At 46.3% G+C, this 13,428-nt stretch overlaps 1 protein-coding gene across 15 annotated transcripts in view; it reads left to right on the forward strand.

The window, feature by feature from the left end:
• pxb (putative Hedgehog signaling attenuator pxb) overlaps positions 1 to 13,428 on the forward strand; it is a 347,458-nt gene that overhangs the window by 264,635 nt on the left and 69,395 nt on the right. For 14 of the 15 annotated variants that reach the window (XM_089071034.1, XM_089071037.1, XM_089071041.1 and 11 more), the window contains one exon: positions 89 to 266. In XM_089071034.1, the coding sequence (XP_088927160.1) occupies positions 89 to 266 (178 nt within the window). Of the gene's footprint in view, positions 1 to 88; positions 267 to 13,428 lie in introns of those variants that run through there. The other variant, XM_089071040.1, reaches the window with a different exon arrangement.

Genomic DNA, 13,428 nt, shown 5'->3' on the forward strand with positions numbered 1-13,428 from the left:
AATGCCTTTTCAATCCTCGCCTTGCCCCACGTCCTCGATTAATGAGTCTCCGTCAATAAGATTAATCGGTGATTTCTCGATTTTTCAGCACGCTGAGGTGGAGGATGGAGGAGCTGGAGACGCTGGAGAGCACGGAGTGCCCGGAGTGCCCCGGGCCGCCCCCTGAGTTCCGGTTGCCGCCGCCCCCCCGGCCACCCTTCCTTACCGAAGGCACCTTCTGCTCGGAGTCACCCCTCGCCGAGCTCGAAGACTGCGTTGCTATCCCGGTAAATCCATTTTCGATCTTTTCCCTCGATTCTTCTAAGCAATTTGATTTACCGTGCGCAGCAGTGATAAGATTATATTGCCCTTGTCTCTGGAAATCTTACGTTTAACTTTTCGACACGTTTCATAATCACGAGGAAATTATTTGTAAGATGAACTCATCCTCGACTGAAAATTGATCATAACGTTTCAAATAAAATTTCTCAGAAATTCTAAATTGTTGAAAAAGAAATTAATTAATTAATTAATTCAAAATTTATCAATTAAAGCGATAGCTTTAATTTTATTTTGCATAAATGCGAGCGCTGTGCAATATCGCAATTACACATCGTACACCCGTAACAGATTGTCATTTGCGTTACGTGTGTGAATTGTTTCGACCTTTATCTCGGCGTTACGGACGACACGACACACGTTACTTCCGAAGAACGCGTTCGATAGTTCGATATGCGCGCAGTCGGTGATCCGTATTAATCTGCAAATCGCCTTTGCCGAGCGACGAGTATGCTCGCTAATTCCCCGACTCGTTACTTCACATCCGTAACTAATTCCGCAGTTCTCTGTAATTCGGTCTTCTTTCCGCGGCTTACATCGATCGACCGTACGGTCGATTCCGCCGCTCTCGAGACGCGGCGCGGCGCACGGACGGTAACCGCTTCAGCTGCGATTCGTCGCTCATTCGAGGAATATTTACGTTCAACGACTGCACTCTCGAAGATCGATGGTCGGGAGTTGCCGCAAAAACCGGCGGCGCAAATCGCGAACCTCGCTTCGCGATTATTAAAATGTCGGCGAGAAAATGGGGAAAAGTTCAAGGAAATCGACCGCGAGCGCTCAACCGCGCGAGAAATTATTATTATTATTATACGCGACGTTTCCCTCGAGGAGATACAATTTCCTTATATATCAGTCGGTTTCTGGATATAGTCCGCGAATTATAGCCGCATGCTCGGAATAATCGATACGATACGTCACAATTATTTACTTTAATTGAATTATTCATGAACAGAGAGGGACGGATTCGGTGCAGCCATTGAGATCGACGCGATTATTATTATATTCAAGTGAGTAGCGGTAAACCAGATTGTTATGACATTTGATGCGCTAGATTTCGCCAGGTCTGATTTTATTGACCCACTTGAAGCCGTGGCCCGGATACTCGGGGAGAATCGCCACTCGCGATTTCGAGGTGTTAAATGCCTCTTATTACCCGACGTGCGCCGCCGTGCACTCTTTTTCGTCTCTCCTCCGTGAAAAAGTCAACGCGACCGTCGGACAAGCACTCTCGGGCCGGGAATTTCGCACGTCCCGTAAGAATTTTCCGGGCGTTTAATTGCAAGTACAATCGCAGAAAGTCTCGTCAGAATCCTCACGGAGGGAGATAAATTGGATATCCTGCTGTTATCTCTTTTTCTATCCGCCGAGTGCGCGCAAGAACTGTCTTGAATAATAGAGTATCATGGAAAAACGAGAGATAGCGGAGAGGGGCAGGAAGGGGCAGAGGAAAGAGGGAGAGACGGGAGGAAGAGGGTGGGACAAAAAGACGCGCTAGAACAGCCAGGGGGAAAGGTTGAAGTTAATGTAAAATACATAAACGGAGCACTCGGGCAATTAAAGCAATCAGCATTCGCCGGGATTTTTCCGTCTTATCAAAGCGCCCCTTCCTCCGCCACTGTCCCTTTTAATCTTCCTAGTATCAGCGTGATTCGCGTAATATGTAACGGCCTGTATTTTCTTCGGTAATTTATTGCTCGTCACGCTAGGAAGCTTTTATTGAGCTTTCATTGGATGTTATTCCGGGATATTGTTACGTTTCCAAGCGCGAATGTAAATCTGGTTTATTCTTTACAGACTCTAGTAATTTGTCGATTGCATTCGCGTGCACGGTACTACCGTTAATTAACTGTAATAACCATAATAATAATAATTCTAATAATAACGAGCATCATCGACACGCAGCTTGAATTGTCGGTTTCGTATTTCTACTTTTTTCCCTCCATTAAAGTTTGATCGACTGAATGGATTATCCGACTGATACACGTCGAACGTGATTAATTTTTATTTCACTCGATATACATGGAAAAAAATTAATTTTAAATCAAGATAAATATTTTCATATACAAGCAAGAATATTATAATCTTCTTAAAAATTTTACTCTTAATTATCCGATTGAATTTGATGCAAGTTACTTACTTTTGCTCAACTCAAGACTAAAAGTCTTCTGAAATATGAAGATTAATATTTTTGCTTACGAGAATATATAGTCTCGATTTAAGACCAATTTTTTTTTCTACGTATCCGCTAATGAGTCACACTATGTTATTCGTACAAAACGTTCCAGTTATCGTCGCAAATGTGTTCCCACGTGAAACTCTGAGACGTAACGCGCGAATGAAATGGCGGAGAGTCGGGGGATTAAGGTGGGCGAAAGAAATATTGAAATGCCACGGGCTCATATATATATATATATATATATATATATATATATATATATGTATATGCGCACATAGCGCATATGTATAGAGTCGACGGTTTTCTTGAGCGTGCGATGCATACGCTGCAACGTGCTTTGTACAGTTTCCTTCGTCTGCTGGCATGATCACAGCACGAACCGGACGTGCGAATGGGAGCGTCGCGGATGAGAAGAAGAATTTCCAATTAAAGCGCGCGATTCTCTCGACGTCAATACTTCCCCCGGCGACTTCTCTTCAAGCACGATAACTCAGCGGTAAGTCTCGCTCCGACGGCGAGTCTCGATCCCTCGTCGTTCTGACGTAACTGCACGATAACTGCATTGCGCTAGATAGCGAGTTTAACTGATTGCCGTGAGAAATTTAACGTATATAACGCGGATGAGATAATCGCTTAATATTTCCTCAAACGAGCATCATTTTTTTTCTTTCTTTTTTTTTCTTTTTTTCTTTACCACGACGCCGAGCTCACGAGAGAGATGTACTCGGCTGTCTCCTTGTCGTAATACCGAGACTTCCACGATTGGCGAGATCGCTAAAAGTGATCTCGTTAGATTGCGCGAGAATGATCTCGTCGGATTTTCCCAAACGCCGTTACGGGAGCCGAGGTTGAAATGCAGTCGCGAAAATCCGACAGCCAAGATGAAGCTGCCCGGTTACACCGGCGGAGACTGGCTGCACGCGCGAAATAACGCCCGCGTCTACGACGTCTTATCGTCGGTTAAATCGAGCACGGATAAAAAGAGCGACGCAGCTGGCGTTAAAAGTGAACGGGTGGTAAGAATAATCGTCGCCACCGATGTAAATAGAGGGAGACCACCGTCGGTTGGGGCGACGCGAGGGAGCGCAGTTTCGGTATATTGTCTCTAGCGGATGGCCGGCGCGTAAAGAAAAAGAAAAAAAAAATACCATAGAGGAAAAGCGTATTTACCCCGGCGCGGGCGCCATCGCGCCCGTCTCTTCTCGCTCGTCCTCTCCTCCTTCGAACCCCCTCCCCCCTCGCGGTCCTCCCGTGCAGAGTCGCCTCTCTCGCGACGATAAAAACGTCGCACGGCTATTAATAGGGAACATGTGTCTCCCGACCTTGTTGCACGCCGCTCGAGCCATTATCGTGCGATTTTACATCATTACAGATAATTGGAGACACGACGCGTCGCGCTCTAGGCGCGTCTCGATGGGGAGATATATTTTAGGAAATTAACACCCGTGAACTCCCGAGAGATCTGATAAATTCCTTTTCCGACGCTCGCCGTTGCGGCCCGTAGACTGCGTATTTTGCAGATCCGTAGTCAGCGTCAAGTGCAATCTCTATTAAATTTGTAAATGTAAAACGCGACCGACCATTGAAATCAATTTATTGACGTCTTTACACCGAAACAACGTAGTTTGCTTCGCTTCGTAGGTTGCTCGCCGTTAGCGAGATACACATCGCGTTGTTAATACCATTTAAACGTGGTATCGCCGGGTACTGCATCGGTGGCCATTCGTAACTATTGAATGCGGAATTATCGTATTCGAATGATTAATATCGCTGACGCCGCGGAATGGGGGGGCACCCTCGAGAAATTCGTCGAGATAAAATTGATTCGGAGTTGCAGTCGAAGGCGATGGTATTGTTGCTGCTGCTGCCGCTGCTGCTGATGTTCCATAGTTTTGCGGGATCTAATAAAGAGCACGACCGACGTCGCCGGCGTCCCTGCAACGTGTTGTCGAATTACTTTGACACCAAGCCCGCGCCACCGACCGTAATCAAAATTAATTGCCCGCCGGATAATAAGACTCCGCCGTTTCCTGCGGTGTCGCACTCCATGAAACGGCGCGGGATGCCGGCAATAAATACGAACGGCGAGCTGGAATCCGATCGTTAATTATTTTCCATTGTCGCCGCTGAGTAACGGCATAATATGAGCCGGCCCGCGGCCCATTGTCACGTTTAAATTAATAACTGATTGCTCGGCGCGATCGTTCTCTCAATTCATGGCTGCACTTAAGAACGAGACCGCGCCCGCGAAGTGCGTGCGTGAAACTGACGTATCACGAAACTCATTAATTATCGAGAGCTTTCCAGCTTCACTTTTAATATCTCGACAGCTCTATATATGGATTAGAAAAGTAATTCCAGTCTAGATAGAAGTATAGAACTCGGGATGTCTGCTATTTGGAAAAACCTGGAGAAACCTGGATTTCTCAGGGAATTTTTTTTCCGAGTTTGAGAATAGACACATCCTGGTGTTATTAAAAATGAAGTCAGAATTTTTGAAAATTAATGAGTCCCCGCGAAATAAAACGCGCATAAGAAGCATCTATTCGCGAGAAATACTTCTTGAAGAGTGAGTATCTTAATTCTCTGCTTAATTCTCTACTTTATCATTTTGCGGAGCAAGCAGTAGAATTTGTGGATTTCGGCTTAACGAATCGATGGACCCTCCCCGCGTTTGTTTGAGTCCAACGTCATCGATGGATTAACGACAGATGACGTGACGTTTATTTCGATGCACAATGCAGGCGAGGCGTTGCACGTGCAGGTGGCAAATAGAACGCATAGAACGACCAGAACCGGCGGTGACAGTGGCAGCGTCGCGCCACGCCATGCCACGCAAATCCCCGCTGGTTTCGGGGGGTGGGGAGGGAAGGGGTGAGCCCACGGCGATGGTTTTTGCGCGCTCTCGCGTTCGGCTTTACGGGACGTTAAATGCATCGGGTAAGTCGTTAATTGAATTCTCGCCCTGGCGACCGCCCCTTCCCTTCCTCGCTCTCTCCTCCCGCGTTTCCAGCGTTACGAGAAGTGCCGGAAATGCAGTGAGCGTTTTGTCCGTGGCCCTTGAAATTAGGATGACAACGAGAATGATGACGGTAAATGAATCTTGTAAATTTTATAATTTATAATTGTAGGTTCTCTTTTCGCAGAATTTTTTATTTTCACGCACGAAAAAACGCACGTTTTTGTGATGTTATGATGCAACGTGTCAGATGGATCTTCCCCGAATGAAAAGGTGTTCTCCCTTGGAAAAATAGGTTTTTTTGTTTTTCAAAGCAGTGAATTTTCTCACAAAACAATCGCAATATCTTTACCTCTTTCATCGTGCTTTCGAGGAAGATCTACTTTCCGAAAGATGTTACGCTGAACATTCGGACGTTGAACGTTTATGTTTATGTAACGTACATAAAAGCGCATGGGGGCGCGTTTCGCGGGCGATTTTACTGCGTACGCGTGCGGGAGAACGCGCGCAAAGTCATTTACGAAGCGTTCTTACGAGCGAAAAAAAAAACACGTTTGAAGATATGGCTTGCGAAACGGCGGGTAATAGCGGCAGAGAGAGACGAAGCACAGAATAACAATAGAAGAAATTGTCTTCGTCGAAGAGAGGAAAGAGAAAGAAAAAGTATTAGCCCTCTGTGTATTTCACACACGCGTATGTGTGTGTGTGTGTGTGTGTGTGTGTGTGTGTGTGTGTGTGTGTGTGTGTGTGTGTGTGTGTGTGTGTGTGTGTGTGTGTGTGTGTGTGTGTGTGTGTGTGTGTGTGTGTGAAACCAAACCGAGAGTAGTGCGCTCTACCTTTGCGAAGCTGAATTTTTTTCCCGCGTGTTCTCCCCGCCCCGCGGAAATTCCATTCCGCGGAGAAACACTCGTCTCGCGCTGCGCGAAAGTCGAGTTACTTTAATTCCCGTCGGATTATCTCGACTCTCGTTCGCCGGACTCTCTTATCGCCCGGCTGTTCTCGAGATCATAGAACCAGAAACGACGGCGGCGGGCGGCGGCAGTTGCGTTTAATCCGACATGAAATTTCCACGTAAGTTGCGTTCCGGGTTGTGCTCCGAGTGATTTTTAATCTCCTCGTTATCTTTCTCCTTCTCTCGCACCTCAAAAAGGGTAAAAAGCACCGGGGAGCTCCGCGAAATCCATTCTTGAATCTTAATCGAGATATAATTGTACCGCTTCGGGAACCGTATCTCCCGCGGCTTGAGAATCTCTCTTCTGTCCCTTCTCGTGTCCCTTTCGCTCTTCCGGCTCGCCTCTGCTCCGTTTCCTCCTCTCAGACTCGCGGTATGCGCGAGAGCGAATTTAGATTTTTCCCGCGTGCCCACGGGAGATCGAATCTACTTTAATGTTACACGAGACGGCTTATAATTAGTCCGACTATCGCTGGCTTGCCTCGGAAAAGCCAATTTGGGTTTTCAATTCCCGATCGTCATTTTGGGCCGTAAAAATTTACGCGATAATTTATAAATTTATTAAATAAATTTATTATCTTAAAAATGAGATCTTTTCAGTTTAATTTTGACTTGTGAACATGACGGCTCTAAAATATTTTTCTAACTTTGTAAGTTATTTATGGCGTCCGCCTTATTGGAAAACAAGGTTTTTATTTTGCAACGATTTCAGTTGTTTACGCTTATTTGGCGAATTTTAATTGACCGATAGTTTTAAGTTAGTTTTGATTAGCGGGCAGCATTAATTAACTTGATTTTTAACTCTGTGTGTTGCGAACATGTTTTGGTTTCCTAGTGGTTCGTTTATTGCGAAAGTAATTCGGGACCGAGATGGTCCACAAACAGGGTATTCCATTTCATGTTCGAGCAGAATTAAGCTCCGGATTACTACCCGGTATATCCACCACCTTTCTCGATTTGTTATCTCCGTACGAACGAATCCGCGCGGCAAGATTTTAATACACGCCTTTCAGAATTTATTTGGCTCATTAATGGGAACGGGGAATACTTTCCCGGGAGAGAGAAGTTGTACCTTAATCGCGTTTATTTCTATCTTATTTTACATCTTGCGATCGCTTATTAATCTGCGAAACCAAAGCGAGGTCGGCCGTCTCGTCATTTATCACGGGCAATTTGCTTGTACTTTTGAGGCGCGAATTAATTTGCATGCGCCACGACTCGACTGGTCTCGTTCGCTTTTCTCATCTCGATCCTCCGCGGGCTGCCGCAGCCGCACTTCCGCTCCCGTCGAGGTCGCGGAGCGCGTACTCATCTGCTTATAGGAGTGATAATTTAGCAACGTAATTCCCCTCCCCCATCCCCTCCATCCGTTCCCTGCACCTCGTGAAAACTTTCGGATCGCCGGAGTCGCAGGCGCGCGAAATAGCGCGAAGAAATCGTGTTGGGGCACACATTTTCGCTCGCGGAAACGCGCACGCACACGCGGACGATTGTTTCAACGAACGCGGCGCCGCCGTTCTGAATTTCGCTTTAACCTCTGCGACGACGAAAGTTTGGATTAAGTCGGCGGTATAATGCGACGAGCACGGGCAATTGGACAAGTTTGGATTTGAATTATAGCCGCCGTGAGATTGCGAAAACCACCCCTCGTCCCACACCCCCCGATACTCCTCTCTCTCTTCCTGCGGCGTTAGCCATCTGGCCGCTAACTCCGGCTAACGATGCCGAGAAATGGCTGTTTCAGAACGATGGTTAAAAAAAAATTATTGATTTTCAAGAGAATCGAAAACTTTTGAGTTAGAATTTAGAATTTAGAAAATATCGCAAATTAGCCACTGTGCCAATTGTTACGATGGATTTGCAATTTGAAAAAATACCGCTTAATGCAAATTAAAAAAAGTGACCTTGTCTGTCTCGAGTGCCTTTAAATTTATAATAAAAGCGAGCTACGGGATGCGTCATCCAGGAATAATAATCACAAGTTCCTGACAGCGTTGCTGTTTAAAATTGCAAATGTCGGACGATAAAGTCGCGAAAAGTCTTTTTCTCCGATTCCGATACAAGATTCCCTGCCAGAAGGGAGAGAAGAAGGCAGGAGGAGGAAGAGGAGGGGGAGGGTGTAAGGCTGAATCGCTAAGGAGATGACGGGCAAAGAAGCGAACGGTCAAGCCTTTTTGCGCCGAGCGAAGTCTCTTTATTACGCGAGGGAATCCGCTTTGTTTTCGCCGGCGCCTCGAGAGTCGCGAGAAAGAGAATCGCGGACGCCGTAAAAAAGGGAGAAGGGGGACAGGCGGGAGAGGGGGGGGGGAGAAGAGCGAAAAGAAATGCAGAAGGAATGCCACTCGCGCTCTCGCAGTCTCGGTGGAACTTCGCGCGTCTTGATGGGAATTGAAGAACTGAAAAATGAACGGGAAACGGAGCAACAAAATCGCGGCACAGAAAACGCCCCTCGCGCTACCATGTCGGTGTATCCGGTAGAATACAGGGAAAGGACCTCCCGTTATTTCGGAAGATATTTTCGTCCATCCAGGAGAGATCTGTTACCTGCCGATCGTCGAAAAATCGATATCGAGCGACATCGTCCCGATCGAGTCGAAGCGACGTTTCCGAAAAATTTTTTGCGTGATTGATGCGAAGTATTAATTATTATTCGCAATTATTACAACATCAATTATTTACTCTCCTCCGAAGCGAAATATCACCTCGGGACGAGACCGCGCCGCACGAATCGCGCTCACGCGTTTTTCGCCCGCATTGAAATAATATCGTGAATGCGTGGCGCGTCGCGCGCGAGATAAAGCGCGAGATGATCGCGCCCGATAAACCGAATTGCAATTCCAATTTCAATAATAACCGCGCTACATTACGCGGAAATTCCGTGTTGTTATCGCGCCCGGTCCGATATCACGACAATAACGTAATAACGAGAAGCGCGGACAAAACAAATGTATCCTTTGATCTGCTCTTTAGCGGAGAAGCGCGGAGGATTCCTCCCTCCGCGCTTATCCCGCGCCTACCCCGCGCCTCGTTTCGCCGTTTCGCCATTTTGCCGTATACGCGGGTAAAAGGGAATCGGGCTGACATGCCGCGCGCTTTTGTTCTCGTTTAGCTATACCAGGCCGCGATTTATTTTCCCTCGCCGCCGCGGTACTTTTCCGCATCGCGAATACGCCGCAACGGCGGCGTATCGTGGCCGTCGGCGGGAGAGGATTCTTTGGCGTCTGGATATTATCCTCCCTTCCTTTGGCTGATTTGCGTCTTTTGACTTTTGATACCGGCGAATGGGGCGCGGACCACCGCCGCGCCGCGCCACACCGCGCCACGCCGCGCCACGCCACGCCGAGCCGAGCCGAGCGAACCGGCGCGGCGTTCCCTCGCTGATCTCGTTCGCCCGCAATTCTGGTACACAGAGAATCGTGCTTTTCTGGGACTTTAACGGGATGTAAGTAACGATGTACAATTTCGCAATCATGCTCAAAGTTCGATTCAGCTCGATCGTTCATCGGTAGACATGAGCGGAAATTTCATATCGGAAAAAGAACGTGTGCCATGCAGACACACGTGCATGGAAAAAGATATTTAAGAACGAAAAATTTAAATCGATTTTTACACAGTTTGGTAGAAGGATATACCTCGATGTCTCCCGCATCGAAGAATTTTTTCATCTTTTCGTAATAATGTAATTCTACTCTTTGTTCCCAAAATAATTTGAAACTGGAGTCGAGAATCGAGGATATCATCTGAAAATCGACAGCGGACGATTGGTTCTGGTCAACTTGGGCGTGTTTGTAACCTGAAAATTATAATTTGATATTTTTGCATCAGAATTTTAAATTCATTTCTCAAATATCAAAGTGTGGGACACGATCGTGATGTGGGACGTAGGTCCTGCGCGAGAGGAAAAGATTCAAGTCGGAGATGTACAGAATCCATGGCGTATCGTGGCGCGCTTTTCGCGTCATCGTTTCCCCGAATAAACGTAGTCGGGTCTGTCATCTGATTATAATTAGACTCTGAAGAACGACTGAGTCGTGCAACAGAAGCCAGAATGCCGGGAAGCGGATCTCGATGCGGGGATCTCCTCTCCCGGTTTAGGCGGCCTGTTTACACAACGGGCTTCCATGAAAACAAGCGCGTGAAAACTTTCACAACCTTGCTCACGAGCTCTCGTCCCGTGTCGTCCTCGTCGTTCTCGTCGTCATCATCGAAAGCTCAGCCGCGTAAAGCCGTGACCCGACTTCTCTCTCGCGACCCGCCACAATGGCGGCAAACGAGCGTGGATGGAGTCGACCGTCTTTCCTCCTTTCCCTCTTTGTGGTGTTTCTCCGACCGACATAAGCGTAAACAACATTGCCGATCTAATGGACTTGGAAAATAGTCTTGAATATATTCCGCGCCTTTATGTAGCCTTAGTAATGAATTCTTATAAATATCAGTTTATATGAAACAAAATTTTAGTAATTACTTGACACACACACACACACACACACACACACACACACACACACACACACACACACCATATACACACACATATATATAAAAGAAATAATAATCTCGTTTTAAATCAGCTATATATTAATTACGCTTACGTGTATAAAGAATAAGTAAAATGTTGAAAGATTATACGGATTTTCAATAACAATCCCGCATTTATCATGATGTATTCGAGATTATTTAATTATATTTTCGCGTAGAACTTTTTTGAATTTCGCCCTCGTAGAACGGTAGAACAAAGGCGCCGTTCGTCATCCATTCGGGCGTTTATATCTCGCGCACGGGAATTTGTCCGGACTTGTATTCTAGTTTACGATTTGTGTCACTTCCGGAGGGAAGTCAAACTCGAGCTAATTGCAAACTAACAAAGCAACGCCGGCAACTCGCCGATTTTCGCAATGCGCGTCTCGAATGGCGATTAAAGTTGGCCACCAAGTTTTACGGCGACCCCGTTCGCGACGGCGAAAGTTGAGGCCCTTACCGCAAAATATTATTGCGCCGGCCGTCGCGCGAGAGTTATCGAAATTAATTCTATAGCGAATTAAATTACACTCGGTCAGTTAAACATCCTGGCGATGTTTCATTACGGCCATAACGCAAGTTAATTGCGCTCGATTATTCATATGTATGAATGAACCGCGCGTTTACCCCTCCGCTCCACTGCCATTACGAGCATTAAGAACGTATTTAGTTATTAAAGTAACTCGTAACCAGAATTAATGTTGCATAATTATTCCATCTCGCGAATAATTTTAACATGGTATTATAAGATTAACGTATTACGATGCGTATATTATTTCCTTTCTCTTTAAGATAGTTTATGGCGCGCTCACCCCGAACGTTCGAGTTCCTCAACTTTTATGATGACGAAGCGACTGTCCCTCTTATAGACGGATTGTCGAACGTCGCGGTGTTAACGTTGATACCGGTGATGTTTCGTGCTGGCCCGGTTAACGGTGTTCCTCGAGAATAAACGCTATTCTCACCACCGTAATTTACGGATGTTTACGAGGACTTTACGGTTTCTCTCCCACGCGAAAGGGGTTGATGTGCGGCCGGGACGGCCGGTCGCGTTCGATGTTTACGCGTATCCGGAATAATCAAGGGTGAGGCTCGGTGGTGATAACGAGGGTGTCGCAAAACCGCTAACATCATCTCCAGAACGATGGTCCTCCCCGTTTTCTCTCTCTCTCTCTCTCTCTCTCTCTCTCTCTCTCTCTCTCTCTCTCTCTCTCTCTTCGAGGGTGCCACTCTCCTTAATCTTGTTCCGAGACACATTAATTGTTGGGAAACGGCCTGGGAAAACGGCTTATGTGTAAAAGTACGCAAATTCCGAAAGCGGTCCGCTCAAAAAGCGACAAATTAAACCGGTTGATCGATTACTTGGTTCTGTATTTTCGCGCCACATGTAAATGTTTTATTCGGTATTATTTCGGAAATCTCGTTTATCAGCGACGAAGATAGAATGATTTCTTCGAAAGCATTTCGACATTACATATTCTATTCTAGTTTCGACATTACGTATTCTATTCTAGTTTTAGGATTAAATTAATATCGGAAATCCGATAAAACGGGAACACGGTTGGAGAACAGAAGGGTAACGAACTTCTCTTATAAATCCTCGTCTTTGGATTTTAACGAGCAAAGAGTTGGCGATTCTGCAGGATACTTTCGGCAATTATCTTGTTTACCGAGGAAGATAAACATCGAGTACTGGTTGAAAGGGACGGCGGGCTCGAATTCGGGGAGCGATCGTCGCGTAAGGGAAGTCCAACGTCTGACAATGTCCGGGGCAGTTTCTGCCTCGGCAATAAGAACAAATCACTTCAAACTTCCTCGGGACGAAGATCGAGCGGTCGTCGTCGATTCTCCGTGAATTATAAAACCTCCTTCGCGGCGACTTCCGAGGGATATTATCGGAAAGTCATTAATTAGCATTCAAGGTTCGCTGCATGCAAGGTCGTTTTGCCAAGAGGATATCGGTGCGAGGGCGAAGGTCGTCGTGGAAGAGCCATCTCTCCCTAGTTGCGAGAGATACTTTCAACTCTTCCGCCCCCGTGGAGTACTTAATTAACCGCACCTTAATTAATGATGCATCGCCTTCCTAATCCTCCCCGTATCGTCGCGCACATTTTTAAAGAAGCGCGGCCGCGTAAAAACTTCTCTAATTAACACTCAAGGCGTGCAAAAGAATTCGACGCGGAGGAAATAGTTTAACAATATCGAGCAGTCGAGCTGCTTTGAAAGAAATAAACAAATAAAATAAATTTAAGGGGATAAAATTGAGCGAGAATTTGCGCGAGACTTTTCGCGTCGTCTCGTTCTCTCCTCGAGCGATTCTCGAGCTCTTAAAATAATGCAGACTTATCACGGCGAGAGATTGTCCTGTAAATAAACAGGAATAATGTTCCCACGTAACATCCGATTATGTCGCGTATGCTCGAACGCGCGAATCTTTGATCACGCTTTATACGCTCTAAATTCCGCGTTTAGCTTTACTTATGCAAGGCGTCATTAACGCGC

This window comes from Pogonomyrmex barbatus, unplaced genomic scaffold, assembly GCF_055798465.1.
Source record: "Pogonomyrmex barbatus isolate J1 unplaced genomic scaffold, ASM5579846v1 scaffold11, whole genome shotgun sequence".
Classification (NCBI taxonomy): Eukaryota; Metazoa; Arthropoda; class Insecta; order Hymenoptera; family Formicidae; genus Pogonomyrmex; species Pogonomyrmex barbatus.